Source organism: Belonocnema kinseyi, chromosome 7 (assembly GCF_010883055.1).
Source record: "Belonocnema kinseyi isolate 2016_QV_RU_SX_M_011 chromosome 7, B_treatae_v1, whole genome shotgun sequence".
In the NCBI taxonomy this organism is placed as follows: domain Eukaryota; kingdom Metazoa; phylum Arthropoda; class Insecta; order Hymenoptera; family Cynipidae; genus Belonocnema; species Belonocnema kinseyi.
In genome coordinates, this window is record NC_046663.1 from 55,576,256 (window position 1) to 55,592,794 (window position 16,539).

The 16,539-nt window shown below is 28.4% G+C and overlaps 1 protein-coding gene across 7 annotated transcripts in view; it reads left to right on the forward strand.

Moving 5' to 3' along the window:
* LOC117177495 (afadin- and alpha-actinin-binding protein-like) overlaps positions 1 to 16,539 on the forward strand; it is a 166,176-nt gene that overhangs the window by 23,762 nt on the left and 125,875 nt on the right. For all 7 annotated transcript variants that reach the window (XM_033368232.1, XM_033368235.1, XM_033368234.1 and 4 more), the window contains exon 6: positions 1,874 to 2,054. In XM_033368232.1, the coding sequence (XP_033224123.1) occupies positions 1,874 to 2,054 (181 nt within the window). The remainder of the gene's footprint in view (positions 1 to 1,873; positions 2,055 to 16,539) is intronic.

The window sequence follows — 16,539 nt, forward strand, 5'->3', positions numbered from 1 at the left end:
GATTAAAAAAACTTGAAAAGCGATTGACCAAGTGTATAGAGCTCCAAGGAGATTATGTTGAAAAATAAAAAAAAATTGTTTTTATACTTCATTCTAAGGACTCATTGAACTACCCTCGTACCTAAAAATAAAGAATTCGTTGAAATCCTATTATAAAAGATTAATTACAGTTTCAGATACAGAACTCATCCCTTGATGTCTTGTATTATTTTATACTAATATTTTGTAGAATTCATTAAAGACGTATAACATAGAAAAGATGGGCTTTTCATTTATTCTCTTTCATAAAAAGGTAAATAGGCGCGCGCCGTAGCGCGCGCAAGACTACTAGTGTGGTCCAAAAATGCATCGCAAATTGATTTTTCACTCTAGAGGGCAACACTGCCCCCCCCCCCCCTCTAAAACAAGTTTCCATTTTCGTAGATAGAAAATCCATAATTTTTGGTTTTTCGAAATTCTGATATTAACATTAAATTAACATGAGAAAATTTTGAATTTTCGGAAAATGGAAGTCATGTTCCAGAGTTACATCGAACGTTGCCAAGTATCTTAGGGACTTAAGAGGAATGTCTACGAAATAAAACCATACTAATAACTTTTATTTCCAACCCACCCCCACCTTCCTCGCAGCGCCCCAAATATGATCCAAAAATTGAAAAACTACATTTTTACGTATTATTGTTACTTTTTAGAAATTTCCGTCGTCTTTTTCATACAAATAATTAATAAAGAACACTTTTAATATTTACCATGACTTTTTGAACCATTTTTAATTGCTTAAACAAATTTTAATTATTTAAACAATTATTTATTCTCCAAAAATTAAAAAAAAATCGCCTTTTTTGATTTAAATGTAATTCTTTGTCATTATTTGGGGTAGTACATTTTTTTAAAAACATTATGCAATTATTGAAACAATTAATTATTGTTTATTTTCAAAATTTCTAAAAATGGAGGCAGAGATGTCTACTTTTTTAAAATTAGTATCCTATGCTACATTTTGTTGAATAATTACATAATTTTGAAAAATTTCTTATAAAGTTTTAACAAATTTATATTTGTTGAAAGAATTTTTACTTGCACAAGTAGTTATTTTTCGATAATGAAAACAATGAAATAAAATAGAAGACATAGAATTATTTACGACTTGTAAAGTATTTTTGGAAAAGTAATTATTTAAAAAAATTATATTTGTTTAGACAATTAAAAAGTGTTAAACGTATTCTTTCTACACACTACGCAGTCAGAAAAATAATTTTTTGTGCTCTACTTAATTACTTTTTTTTAAGTTATCGAAAAGAAACTGCTTGAGGAAAAAAAGATTGTTGAAATAAATAGAAATGTATTAAGCACTACAAGAAATGTATTAAAATAATTTAATTAATCAACAAAACATAGCATATAATACTAATTTAAAAATAAAGTTGATATCTAGCTCAAATTTTGGAAATTTTAAAAATAGACAATAAATAAATTAATATAATATGAATAATTAAATTAAATTAATTATTTATAGTTTCGAATTTCAAACGCCTGAAATTAAGAAATATATATATATATTTTAATTTCAAGCGTTTGAAATTCGAAACTGTAAATAATTAATTATTGTTTCAAAAATATTTAAAACCTTATATTAAACAATTTCTTTTTAAATTTGCTTATTTTTCATGCTGGTAAATAAAAATTCAGACTTGAAATCGCTATTTGCGCGCATGGATTTACTGCTAGAGTGAAATAAAATCATATAAGATAAGATTATCATATAAGATTTTTTGCAAAATTGTTAACAAAATGTTGGCAAGTATATTTAAAATAACTACTTTTTGACTCCATACTTTTGTCTTTATTTTTAAAATTCGTCTTCCTTTTTCAGGAACGTATGTACCTAGGGACAGAGCTTTGCGAAACCTGCAAGCTGAACATGAAAAGCAGATCTTAATACATCAGGATACAATTTGCCATTTGGAAAAAAACAACCTGCTGATGCTGCAGGAAATTGCGAACCTTAAAGACACATTGGAACTCCAGTCACACCAATCGCACGAAACCATTTGGTAAGTCAATATTTCATTAATAAAATCGAACCTAAATATTCTAGGTGGCCACTGGACCGGAAACCCGGGAAATAACTGGGAATTTTATAAGACCGGAAAAACCGAGAAATGACAGTGAATTTATTTTCTGACCGAGAATTTGACAAATTTTTGGAGAAAAAAAATCTGTTCAAATTTGATTTCAACATTTTTTTAAAATAATCAGTTGGATTTTTATTTTTTTTTTTCAAGTATTATATAATTCAGTTTACAATGCGTAATTAAAAAATCTTTCGCTTTCGAAATTTTCCATTTTAAATTTAATTTTTAACCTTAAATTTTTTATTCAGAGAATTTAAAAATTCGGTTTAAAAAAAAATACAAATCGGAACGGTTTGAAATCAACATTTTTGGATACAAAAAATTTGTTAGCTGCTCAACTGTGAATATAAACTAATTAATCTTTTTTTTATTCAATTGTAGTTTAAGGATTAATAAGTCAATAATTGATTACAAAATACGATTATGAATCACTTCAAAGTCTAAGAATTTCTAGATTTTAACATTAAAAATTAAACTATTTCAATTTGAAAGTCTTAGAAATTAAAGAAATATAAAGGCTCAAGTAAAACTTTATAAACTGTTTTTATTTTTTAAATATCTTTAAAATAATATATTCATAATTAAAGACTTTTACTAAATTTCAAATATATTGTTTCAATCTCCAATTTGAAAATTTAAAAAAATTTCAATGAAGAATTTACAATTTTTGACAAGATTCAAATTCAATTAAATTTTTTTAACGATTTCAATTAATTTTTTACGAACTGTTTACGTGTACTAACAAAATCCGGTTATTCGTACCAAATTTTCGGTACAAATAGCCCACAGCCTAATTTAAAACAAAATATCGATTTTTCCAGGTTTCTAACAAAAAGTTTCGAAGCTTTTTAAGAATTGTAAACAATTTTAAAAGAATAAAAAACATTTCCTTCAAAGTTATAGGAAAATTAAAAATAATTTTTTTTGTTGAAAAATTAATTTCAAGAGAATATGTAAAAAGATTTTAAAAAATTTCCCAAATTGTCAAAAAAGAATCTGGTAGATTTGAAGGACATCTTTTTAAAAGAAGTTTATGAATTTGTAAATTGTTTAAAATTAAAAAATGTAACTTCTAATTTAAAAAGTGTTCAATTTATAAAAAAATATGGAATATTTTAATTTTTAATGTCACACTTTTATCTTTATAGATAGAATTTTTAAATTTCATTGACCGTGAAAAATGTTTGCGAACCGATAAAAAACAGGGAATTGATCTGGAATTTTATTTATTTTTTATTTCTAAAACGGCCACCATAATTAATTTTTAGGAAAAATGAAAAATTAAGAAATGTTTAAAACGAAGGATAGCGGCCATCGATATATATTTCTTTTTTGTAGCTGTTTCCTCCTGAATATTATATTTTCAGTCAACAGTTTTATTATTTTGTTGAATATTCAACAATTTGGCTTCAAAGTAAACCCTTTTTTTTAAAGTTCAAATGTTTTGTTCAAAATTGAATTTTTTTAATTCCTCTATCTGGTTAAAAAAATCAACAATTTTTTTCGAAATTCTATAATTTAAGAAATACAAAATTAATTTTTTTTATTTTTAGGAAAATTCTTTAATTTTTTTAAATTGAAATAGGGACATTTTATAGTAGTTGTTCAAATTTGGTCGTTGGATTCAGGCTTTTTTATTTTTAGGATATCCGCACATTATATAGAAATTTTATTATTTTTTTTTTTTTGTTAAAAATGCAACTGCTTTGTTGAAAATTAATTTTTTTCGCTTGAAGATTCAACTATTCTGTGAAAAATTCGCCTTTTTTAATTTCACTGTTTTTTTATTTAAAAGTAAAATATATTTAGGTTGAAAATAAAACTACTTGGTTAAACGTTGGACCACTTTGTTAAAATTTAAGACTTTCAACTATTTGTATTTAAAAATTCGGTTTTTTATTATTAATTAAATTATTTAATATTTTAATTATAATATTTAAATTATTTAATATTAAATTAATTAATATTAATTAATTAAATTATTAAAAATTCGGGTTTTCTTGTTAAAAATTAATTTTATTTAATGAAAACGCATAATTTTATATTTTTTGTTGAAAATTGATCTTTGGTAAACAACTAACCTTCTGGATTTTAAATTTCTCTTTTTTTTTGTTGTTATAAATGATACTGATTAATTAAAAAAAAATGTTGAAAATTCATATTTTTGGGTTGAGGGTTGAACTGTTTTAAGGAAAAATAGTCTTTTTTCATGGAAGTTTAACAGTTTGTAAGAATTTTTTTTTCTTTTTACTGAAAAATCTTTCTTCGTTGAAGATTCATCTTTTTGTTTGAAAAATTCATCACCTTAGTTGAAAATCCATCTTGTGTTTAATATTTAGAAATATTTTATTGTTTATGTAAAGTCAGTAATTATAAATTAGATATTCAAAACTAAACTTTGAACGTTAACATTTTTAATAGCCTATTCAAAAAAATGTAATTTACTAGTAAAATTGTTGAATTTTGATAGAAAATTAATTAAAAAGGGGGAGGGTCGGTAAGGCCGGTTTTTGGCCTAATTTATTTTTGGAGCAAAAAATCTGAAAAAATCATGGGAGTATCTTATAAGTATCCCGACTCGATTGCACGCTAAACGGACTACCCTCCACCCCCAGCCACCCCTACAAATGTAGGAAACACCACTACCCACCAACTGTATTTTCGAGAGATTTGACACTATTAAACATGTATTCTGAGGTTAGCTCGAGTTTACTATGGTTTTCAGGTTCGCCGAATACAAATCTGGCGTCCTTTGACTTTTATCGCGTCAGGTTCAAGGTCATTGGAAGGTCAAATCGAAAGAAAACGGTAAAAAAATAAAAAAAAAACGTTATAGGTTTTTGGAGTCGCTAATTACTAATCTGGCATCCGTTGAACTCTATCGCTTCAGGTTCAACGTCATTTGAAGGTCATTTGAAGGTCAAATCGAGAAAAACGGTAAAAAAAAATATGTTATAGGTTTTTGTTCAGCGGACACCAGGTTCATAATCAGCGACCCCAAAAACCTATAACATATCTTTTAAAAATTTTTTACCGTTTTTTCTCGATTTGACCTTCAAATGACCTTCAAATGACCTTGAACCTGTAGCGATAGAGTTCAACGGATGCCAGATTCGTAATTAGCGACTCCAAAAACCTATAACGTTTTTTTTTTGGATTTTTTTACCGTTTTCTCTCGATTTGACCTTCCAATGACCTTGAACCTGACGCGATAAAAGTCAAAGGACGCCAGATTTGTATTCGGCGACCCCGAAAACCATAGTTTAAAATTTTTTTTTGGGTTGAAAATGAATATTGAGGTTTGAAAATTCGTACTTTTGGTTTTAAACTCCATATTTTTCTGTAGCATTTTTTTTAATTGATAGATGAACTGTTATTTTTTTGTGCATTAATTTTTTTATAAAAATTCAACTTTTCGGTTTGAAAATTCAACTCTTTTTCTCAAAAATTCGTCTTTTTGGGTAGAAAAATTAACTATTTGGTCAAAAGTGCAACTGTTTTGTTGATAATTCTTCGAAATGGGCAGAAAATTTGTCCTTTTGGAATGAAAATTAATCTCTTATGTTTAAAAATTCGATTATTTAGTTTAGATTTAGGTAGAAAATTCAAGTACTTGGTTAAAAATTCAACTATTTTTGAAAATGCAAGTATTTTGTTCAACAATAATCTTTTTGTTAAAAACTCAATTGATTTTTTGAAAATTCTTCCATCACGATAGAAAATTCGTACTTTTGAATCGAAAATTAATCTTTTCTGTTTAAAATTTAACTGTATTTTATAAAAATTAAATTATTTTGTTGATAATGCAACCTTTGTTTGGTTGAAGTTAAATATTTTTGTTTGAAAAATGTATTATTTTGTTAAAAGTTGAACTATTTTGTTAAAAAATCATCTTTATCGGCCAAAAATTGAACAGCTTTGTTGAAAATTCATCTTTATTGACCGAAAACTTAACTGCTTCGTTGAGAATTCATCTTTTTATTATAAATTCAAATTTTCCGGTTGAAAATTCAAGATTTTTTTCATAAATTAGTCATTTTGGCTTGAAAATATAACTATTTGGATGAGAGTTCAATCTATATAATTTGAAAATTCGACTACTTGGCTGAAAATTCATTTTCGTAATTGAAAAATTCATCCTTGTGGGTATTAAATCTAAGCATTTAGTTAAATATTCAGCTATTTGTAGAAAAATTAATTAATTTGTGGAAAATTCATTTATTTTCCAAACATTAATTTTTTGGTCGACAATTCAACTGTTTTGGTGAAAATTCTTCTATTTGCATATAAATTTCCTCCTTTTGGATAGAAAATTCATCGTCTTTTGTTGAAAATGCGACTGTCTTTAAACAAATTAATAATATTGTTGAGAATGCAATCGTTTTCTGGCCTAAATTTAATATTTTTTGTTAAAAATTTAACGATTTAAAAAAATTTATTTTTTCAAAAAAGTCCCTAGGGCTAAGCCATCTACGGAAACAAATTTGTTTAATCATCTTTATTGATTAAAAATTCAAAGGTTTGGTTGTGAATTCATTTTTTTTTGCTGAGAATTCAACATTCTTCTGAGAAATTCGTCCTTTTGGTTTGAAAATTATTTATTCCTTTTTATATTTTATTATATTATATTTATTATTTATTATATTTTATTCCGTGCATAAAGAATTTTATGTTAAAAATGTTACAGTATTTTTTTTAAATATTAATGAACGTGGAAACTGAAAAATCAGTTAGGGAAACGTCTTGAAATTTTGGAAATAATTTTTTTTGGGCGCCCTGAATTACAAAACCATCAAGAGTAAAATTCCAAGGATGATATAAGAATTCGAGTAATGATCTTGAATCGACTTTTGGCTATTCGATTTCGGACATCTACAATTTCCAGCTATGCAAACGGTATTATTTTTCACCAGCAATAATTCTGAATCATTGTGTCTTCTATTTTTCGTATAAATAATTTCTGTCGGTAATTTATTTCCGAAACTTTCAATTCTCGTGGAAGAAAGCCTCAAAGAGCTTTTTCCATCCGCGCAAGTTCCATTCATTTTGATTTTGTCAGACGCTACCAGATTCATAGTAACGTTACTAAAAGTACTATTTTCTACAAGAGCATTATTTCCTTCTATCGACAAATAACCGGGCGTTCGCAACTTTAATTTAGAGTTTACAATTTCAATGTCGGAAAAATAGGCGAAGTTCAAATTATCATTAATTTTCCGAACTTCACTATTTCTAATTCTCAGAGTTCTTCCCCTTTCTGAAAAATTGAATCCATTCATTCTATCAATCCTTACATTTTTAATAAGGAAATTTGTAACATTAATGTCCGTGAACTGTTCTTCAAAATTTATAATTTTAGTATCCTCTATTCGGAAAAGTCCAATACTTCGAACGTTCATGAAAGTATCGTGAGTAATTATAGGAATTTGATGAATACGAATCAATTCCAGACGTTCGATGCTTTTTGTCGTTAGCAGCGATTCAAAAATTAAAGTGTCGCTAATATTGTGCACTACTATATTTTGAAGTTTAGTCGCCTGTGTTAGACTCGTGAAATGAAAATTTGCTGATGAACAGGCTGATATGAAAAGGCTTGTTACGTTTTCATAATTGTAATTGTCTGGCAGCATAAGTTCCTGTAATAATAATAAATAATGTAATGGTCTTTTTAGAGGAAATATAATTTGAAGCAGGAGTATCAATAAAAAATAATACCGGGACAACTTAAACATTTATTTAACTTTTTTTATTGACACAATTTACTATGAATGCAATTTAATTCTAATTATTGTTACTATTTTTTTTTATTTCCTCGAGATGCGTATTGTGTGTTTGCATATTAGGTCTACAAAAAAAAAAGAAAAATACACTTGCGAAGGATAGTATCGGTCCACCGCACAGTGGGGAAAATGTACATTTTTTGGTTCAAAATACGATTCCGAGTTTTTAAAAAGCTGATAAAATTTCAAAGAAAGTTGTCGAGACTGATTTTTAATTTAGTTTTTCGAATTTTTTATACATAAATAAATATGACGAAAAAAATGACCATTTTTTTCTTTTTGACATTATATAATGATATTCTATCATTATTTTCTATAATTTTAAATAATTTAACGTTTTTTAAGTTATATTGCAAGAAATTTAAATCTAAACAATATTTTAATGCAAAAAATTTCTCTTAGAACTATTCTTGTCAATATTCTAAACAAATTGAATAAACGAATGCATTATTGAGCCATGTGTTGTCAGAAAAATTCGTTTTTTTCTGTGTCAATTTTAAAAAATTAGAAACCCTTATGATAATTTCAGAAAATTCATAATTTGTGGATAATTTGGATGATTTTATCAAACAAATTTAATAAACAAATGCATTATTCCAGCACTTTTCGACGGATTAATTCGTTTTTTCAAGTTCAGTCCTTTTAATTGGGAACTTCATATTAATTTTAGCAACATTCATAATAAGTTCATAAATTTTATGATTTTTTCAACAAATTTAATAAACAAATGCATTATTTAAGCATTTATCGACGGAAAATGCCCGAAAAATGCATTTTTAAAATAAATTTGTTAAACAAAAAAATAAAATTAATCCAATAATCATGAGTGTTACTGAAATTATCGTGAAGTTCACAATTAAAAGAACTAAAAATGAAAAAAACGAGTTTCTCCGTCCACAAATGCCCAAATAATACATTTGATTATTAAATTTGTTAAGAAAATCATAAAGTTTATTAACAAATTATGAAATTTTCTGAAATTATCATGAGGTTCCTAATTTTAAACAATTGGCATCGAAAAAAACGAATTTCTGTGACCCAAATGCCTGAATTTGTTTATTAAATTTGTTTAGACTATTAACAACACTAGCCTTAAAAGAATTTTTTTGCATTATAATATTGTTTGGATTCAAATTTCTTGCATTATAACTTTTAAAAACGTTAGATTATTGAAAATGATAAAAAAACACGTTTTCAACAAATAAATTGTTTCTAACATTTTTTTGTTTATTGTTTCGTGATCTAATCTCTATATATAACGTAAATCTATGAAATGTCGGCGATTACAACAACTTTATTATTATTGACGAGCACCGGGAACATCAAATAGAAAAAAATGTTCACTTTTTTCGTCATATTTATTTATGAAAAATTTGAAAAACGAAATTTAAAATTAGGTTTGACAACTTGGTTGGAAATGTTATCAGCTTTAAAAACAAACAAAAAAGTATAACATAAAAATTATTTCATAAAAATCGTTTAAAATATTTTGGAAATTTGGGAAAGCACTTGAAATATTTTGAAGCGTTTTAGCCTAACCACATAAACTTGAAATATTTTCAATAATTTGACGGGTAGTAGTAATTTAAAAATTTGTGAAAAGGCTTTGTTTTTATGGATATATTTTTTTTCTGCAGAACGATGGAAAAAATTTGATTTGTTACAAATATTACCTAACAGTATCTATTTACCCCCACCCATGGATGTAACAGATCGTAAAATTTTCCTCCCCCCCCCAAACTTGTCTAGTTTATGGATAGCCCCTTAATGGTCTGCTACTATCTACTTTTGTGTGCCATGTTTTTTTTTAACAAGCGAAAATGATTATTTGAAATAATAAACGGTGTCCTCTTTCATCGAATTTTTATCAACACTCCCCTTTTAAGAAATTGATTTTCATTTAACACACCTCATTTTTGAGGCACCTGCATCTCATCCGTGTTTCATTATAAACTTCGCATTGATCGCTTACATTTTCTGCTGATGACATAGATAAGATTATCCATAAGATTGGAATAATTACATTTTCTAAACGCATCTTCATGCTATTTTCCTTTTTTCCTTATTTGATTTCTTTACAACTTGGAGTCATAAAATATTATTGTTACTTTAGTTTCCTCATTCACCTGAGAGACAAATATGAAATGGCTTTTAATTTCCGCTTTCTCTTTTCCTCAATGGAATAACTCTGCAAGTAACAATTAAATAAATATGATTATATTATATTGTTAACTCAACACAAACTTTAAAGTAGAGCAGTCGATTGTACCTGCTACTGAAAGGGATCAATTAGCTTAGGGTAGCTTATTTTCCTCGGATCTTAAAAAAGTTCCGTTAATGAGATTTTAGCAAACTTTGACACTCGGATTACCTTCGAATGAGGTTCACTTCCTAATTTCTTCGCGGTTCTAAAACGAAACACTAAAGTGTTTTTCTCCTTTACTAAAAGTTTTTCTCAATCTATATTCAGCACAACCGGAGAATTATATAAATCGATTACACAGCTACACTTTCTCACAATATATGTTCATTTCTCGAACGATTCTTACTAATTAAACTGCCTTTTGCTTGATGCTCTTTTTGTCTGCTGTTGTTTGCAACTAATTTCAAAGTGCTCAATGTGCTTTACAATGGGGATGTTGACTGATGTGAGGAGAAAGGCAAACGTTTCGATATCAACTAAATCGGTTCTTCCTGAGATTATGATGGACAGTCACTTCATGCCGCCCTTTATAAAGATTGACATATTTAATTATGTCTTTAGCGCAGCATTTTGAACTTCATAGTAATTCATATTCCATTGTATGTTAGCCGAAAATCATTTTTTACTTTCAGAATATTAACCAATAGTCAAAAATTGATAAATGTGTTAAGAGGGAACCATATTTGCAAATGGTTTAAATTGAGGAGAAATTAAAATAAATTTCATGTGTCATGTGTCTATTGATATAATTGATAACTTTGGTCTTCAAAAATGACCTATGTTCCCGTTGAATTCGACACATCATTTTCGAAGTGTTCTTTATGTTGAATAGAATCTGCCCTTCATTTTTTCCCATGAGAAAAAATATCAGGCAAAATGGAGTGTATTCTATTTTAGTTATTATTTTATTTTTTAATATGAACTAGGATCGTATTTTCTATATTTTTTAATGTCAAACAATAATCTGAAAAGAAATTTAAATGCGGACAATCCGTTCTTTAGATATCATAAAAAATCTGCACCTCTTTTTCCGTATGGGTCAAAGTCCAGTAACGCATTGACTTTCATCAACGTTTCGCATTAAATTTTTTGATAATTATAATTTTTTTTGAAAATTGTCACAGTATTGAATTAGCCATTTTTAATTTTTAATTTCTAACTTCTAATTCGATATCAGTAGCCCAAAAAACCCAAAAAATTTTCGCGATATATCGAGAACGGCTTAACCGAATTTAAATTTCTTTTTAGATGATTTTTTGCATAGAAAATGAACAAATGTAAATCTTATTCATAATTAAAAACTTATTAACAATTCAAATAGAGCAAATTTCAGTTTTTGTAAATTTCCTACTCTTTAGCTTTTTCTAGATTTTTTTTCAAGAAACGTTCCAAACATTGTAAAAAAGAGAATATTTGAAAACTCGATTTAAAAAACGCATCGATATAACCGAAACCATATGTCCACATTTTTATTTGGTTTTGACCTCTGATAAAGTGGACAGATACTTTTTATTTGAAAAACTCATTGTTTCTTTTAATGAATTATAAAGCTTGTTACTTTGAAAAGTTTCTGAATAGTTTGTGTGATATTATGAAAAAAATGTTAAGTGGTAGGGTGTGAATCTTAAAGAATGCCGAAGCGTTACAAATTTAATACATTCTTTAATTTAAAAATATTCTTTAATTTAAAACTATCCTGAAAAATATCACACTATCGCATGAACAACACAAAGGCTAAAAATGTACTTTTTTAAATAATCTTCGACACTATAACTTGATTTATAAAGATTTAAAAACATATATTATGTGACTTAAATTAAAGTTTTAAGCTTAATTTATATAAGAATTCTCACTCTACAAGTGAGCCGCCGCACAGTGGTTTGGAATAGGAATTTACTGTTCATAATCGCCCTCAGGTCGTATTTCTTAACCGATTTAAAAGTTTTTTTTAGAAATGCTCAGAAATTAATTTTTAAGAGAATTGTGGTTTGCTTTTTTTAAATTTTTTTCACAGAGCAACAATATATAAACAAATATAGTGACAAGAGTGACCATTTTAGCTTTGTGAATTTTTATCTCAAGAAAAAATACATGCATTCATAGAACATAATTAATTTTAATAATATTTAACTTAATTATTATAAATAATTTTTATAAACAAATTCTTATTAGTGTTCTTTTATCATAGAAAAAATCGTTTATTTCACGTTAGTTGCTAATATTTTCCATAAGAGTCATAATTTGTAAGAAAAAATTAGCATGAGTTAACAACTATTGTTTTTATAAACATTTCTATAAACATATTCTTTATAAACGAGTTTTTTCATAGCTGAATTGATTTTTCTGAACAAAAGTGATTCGTAATTGTCTTTAAAGCCATTTATATACTTTAAGCTTTATCAAACATAAACAATATAGATTGTTTATAACAATTTCGTTAATCAAGTCTCCTAATCGGCCGTTTCCTCGTAGAAAAAAATGTTTTTTTCTTCAATAATTATTAGAGTGACATTTATTGCGGTGACTACCGAACGAAATTAAATAAAGAATAATTTATATGATTGATATAAACAATTTTTTTAACAAAACTATGATTTATTTTTTTTACATGCAAAAAGGACGGTTTTCCACTGAAATTATCCGACAATAAAATAACAGTGATTCCAAAATTGAATATGAGACATTGAATAATAATTTGCGTAGTTGTTAATAACAATTTTAAAACAATGCGTGACAATCTGCGGTTAGTCGCAGAAAAAAGTTATTTTTTCTTCAATCATTTTTGTGATAATCTTATTTGTGTTATTTAATCAATGAAAAAATTGATACTTATAATAATAACGAGATTATTATAAAAAACTTAAAATAAATAAATTACGATTCAGAACTCGAATCATTTTTAGATTCGAATTGTTCTATTAGTTCATCGAGTTCTTGATCAAGTTCCACTTCAATTTTTTCCCATTCAGACTTCAAGGATGCAATGAAAAGATCTGAGGACTCAAAGAGTTTGTGAATTAGGTCGTGCATAGTATGCAATCGAGAGATTTTTCGTATGTTGAACTGTCGAATGTACTTGATATCCTTCTTCCCGACTTCAGAAGCTTCTTCGGAATACATGCCAATTGGCAGCATAAAATTCTCCATAACTTTTCCCCCATGTAGCAGTATTTTATAAACTGAAGAAGGCATGTAAGTACCATGGTTATAAGCTCACATACAGTTTTGCTGTCCTAAAAGCATACTCGTTGAAAAAAAGAGGAGGAATTTTTCTGCTACTAAATAACATTTGTAGTATGTTTCTAAACATTTTAATGAGTTCTTTATTTACTCCAGTTATTTCTGACACTTGATCAACATTCGAGAAAAGCTACGAGCCGTATCACCACAGTTAGAGTTGCCAGATCCTTGACTTGGTTGATCAATTATTAACCCCATCTTCTTTTGAAATTCGATGCGAATTCTTTTCTTAGCTTCTTTCATCGTTTCTTTATCCTCTTTCTTGCATATGCTCCATTTGCAGATTTGTAACCAATAAGCAATATGTAGTATACACGCCATGAACCTAATCCAGGCATACAAAGTAGAAAGACCAAATTCTAAGCTGGATACAATTTCTTTCTTCTGCTTCACACGCTCTAGATCATTCATTTGTGATGGTGTCGCTTTGCAAATGTAGCAAGTAGAAGATGATGGAGTATCAGTGAGAGCTGTACAAACTTTTCCATCCAACATAGTTAGCTTCATTTCTGTTGGCACTATATACACACCATTTGTCGTAGTAATTATTGTAGGTCTAAGCTTCTGAACTTGTGTCTTAATATTCTTGATTTCCGATTTCGTTAATTCCTTTGTTTCCTTTGCATATTTAATCATGATAGGTATACAACGATTTGGCGAGGAACTATGAGGATTCATCCAAACTGTTTCTCCCTTGTGCTTTACCCTCAACCATATTGGCATCATTGATGCTGTGAAAAAAGAGTCATCGGTCAAATCGTTGTTATTAAACTTCTGATTGTATTTTGCATCTGTTGACAGTCCATCGATGCCATATTTAATTTCAAAGTCCAAATAAGTGATCTTTAATCTATTCTCCTTCTTCCGATATTCGAATAATTGAAGGATAAATCTTTTTTAATCTCTAATACATTCACATATAAAGGATAAATGTCAGCCTTTCTTTCTTTGGACTGTAAGTGAATAGTATTATATTGATACTTTGATATTTTTTGATTTGCAATTTTTATTCTTCCACTCTTTCGTAAACTTCGCAGAAATGCATCCTGTATCTCAGCAGCCGTAAAACTCTCATCAATGGACATTAATTTTCGTCTCTTTGTCGCAGCAGAAGCATCTTCGAATTTTGTATCCGAACTTTTTCTTCCTCCTTTTGAGTTTATCCCAGAAAAAGTAACAACGAAGTCAGTCTTTAGCCACTTTTCGAATCTCTTTTCAAACTGACTTTTTATTTTTAAACATTCTTTCCATTTTTTCTGAAATATAGGTAAAAAATAGACATTAAAATGATTAGCTACTATTTCTAGATGCCCAGGATCAAGATTGTGCTCAGTTTGCATGAAACGTAACAAACCTTGCACGTCAGTACTCTCATTGGCAATACGAAAATCACAAAGGACCTTTTTACCTACCTTGAGAGTATCCATTTTTATTAGAAATAATAATACAGACAATTGAAATGTACAAACCTGCAGAAGATATTTTAAAATGACACCAAAAACAAATCATATAAAGATAATTTCAACGCAGCCTCTCGCAGTTATATAAACTAAAATTATGATTTCTCTTGCGAGAGCGCGTGCGAGAGATACCCACCTAGCGGTGAACGGTTGTGCGCGCGTCTCAAAAATAGGAAATGTTCAAAATCAAAAAATTAATAAAAAAAGTAGAATTGTAGAGAATAAGCAAATAAAACTTTATCCTATCAGAATTTTTTTGTCAAACGTTTATTTTTAATAATAAAAGCGAAATATCAAATTAAAGTTTCTCTCGGATTTAATTAAGTTTTAAAACTTAAATCATTCTAACTCGTCTGCTCGCGCTGTTAACTAATGCGTCGCGAGGACTGAACTCACTCACTCACTGAACTGAAAGCACTCACTCACTGAAAGTTGTTTGAAACTGAAAGTTACCTAGATAATTTTTACCGGCGAAACCAAGAATGACAATTATCGACTTACCTCATTTTGCAATTAAATCTTAATAAACCAAAGGCAATTTTCAACTCATTTCAATTATATTTGTCGGAATTAGAACGATTTAGGTTTTAAAACTTAATTAAATCAGAGATAAACTTTTATTCGATATTTCGCTTTTATTATTAAAAATAAAAGTTTGACGAAAAAAATTTAAATAGGAAAAAGTTTTATTTTCTTACTCTCTACAATTTTACATTTTTTTTAATTGATTTTTTTTGTTGAAAATGTTCTATTTTTGAGCAAACATCATGGCGGGGCCAAAGAAACGTTTCGCTGACCCCGAAATTATGCAAAATCAATATTATATGGTTGCATCGTTTTAGTCTTAATTTGTTCAAATTTGTGCAGCTAACTCCAACCCCTTAAAACCATCCTCTATTAGGTGAACAACATGACGGGATCAGCGAATTGTTTCACTGGCTCCGCCATGCTGCTTTTCACACAGGGGGTAAAAATTGATTTTGGATAATGACGGGGCCAGCGAAATGTATCGCTAGCCCGCCATGGTGTTTGCCTAACAGGGGGTGGTTTTAAGGGGTACAAGTTGACTACTAAAATTTGAACAAATTACGATGAAAATAATACTCCAGTATAAATATGATTTTGGATAATGTCGGGGCCAGCGAAACGTTTCGCTGGCCCCGATATAGTGTTTTCCTAACAGAGGGTGGTTTTTAGGGGTTGCAGTTGGCTCCAAAAATTCGTACGAATTAAGTTGAAAATAATACACCCATATAAAGTTAATTTTGAATAATGTCGAAACCAGCGGTACGTTTCAGTGACCCCGCCATGTTGCTTTCCACACAGGGGGTTGTTTTTAGGGGTTGAACTTTGTTGCACATATTTGAATAAATTAAGGTGAAAATAATGCACCCATATAAAGTAGATTTCGGATAATGTCGGGGCCAGCGAAACATTTCGGTGCCCCCCCCCCCCCCACATGGTGTTTGCATAACAGAGAGTGGTTTTTAGGCGTTGAAGTTGGCTGCATAAATTTGAACAAATTAAGTCGAAGATAATACACCTATATAAAGTTTATTTTGGATGATATCGGTGTCAGCGAAACGTTTTGCTGCACCAAATATTTGGCCGAAAAAAGTTAAATCTGCGTGGGTGTTGGTGCCAGTGAAATGGTCCTATTAATAACGGTAAAAGGGGAAAAATCTTCATTTTAAAGGTAATATTTTCCATACTTGTAGTCA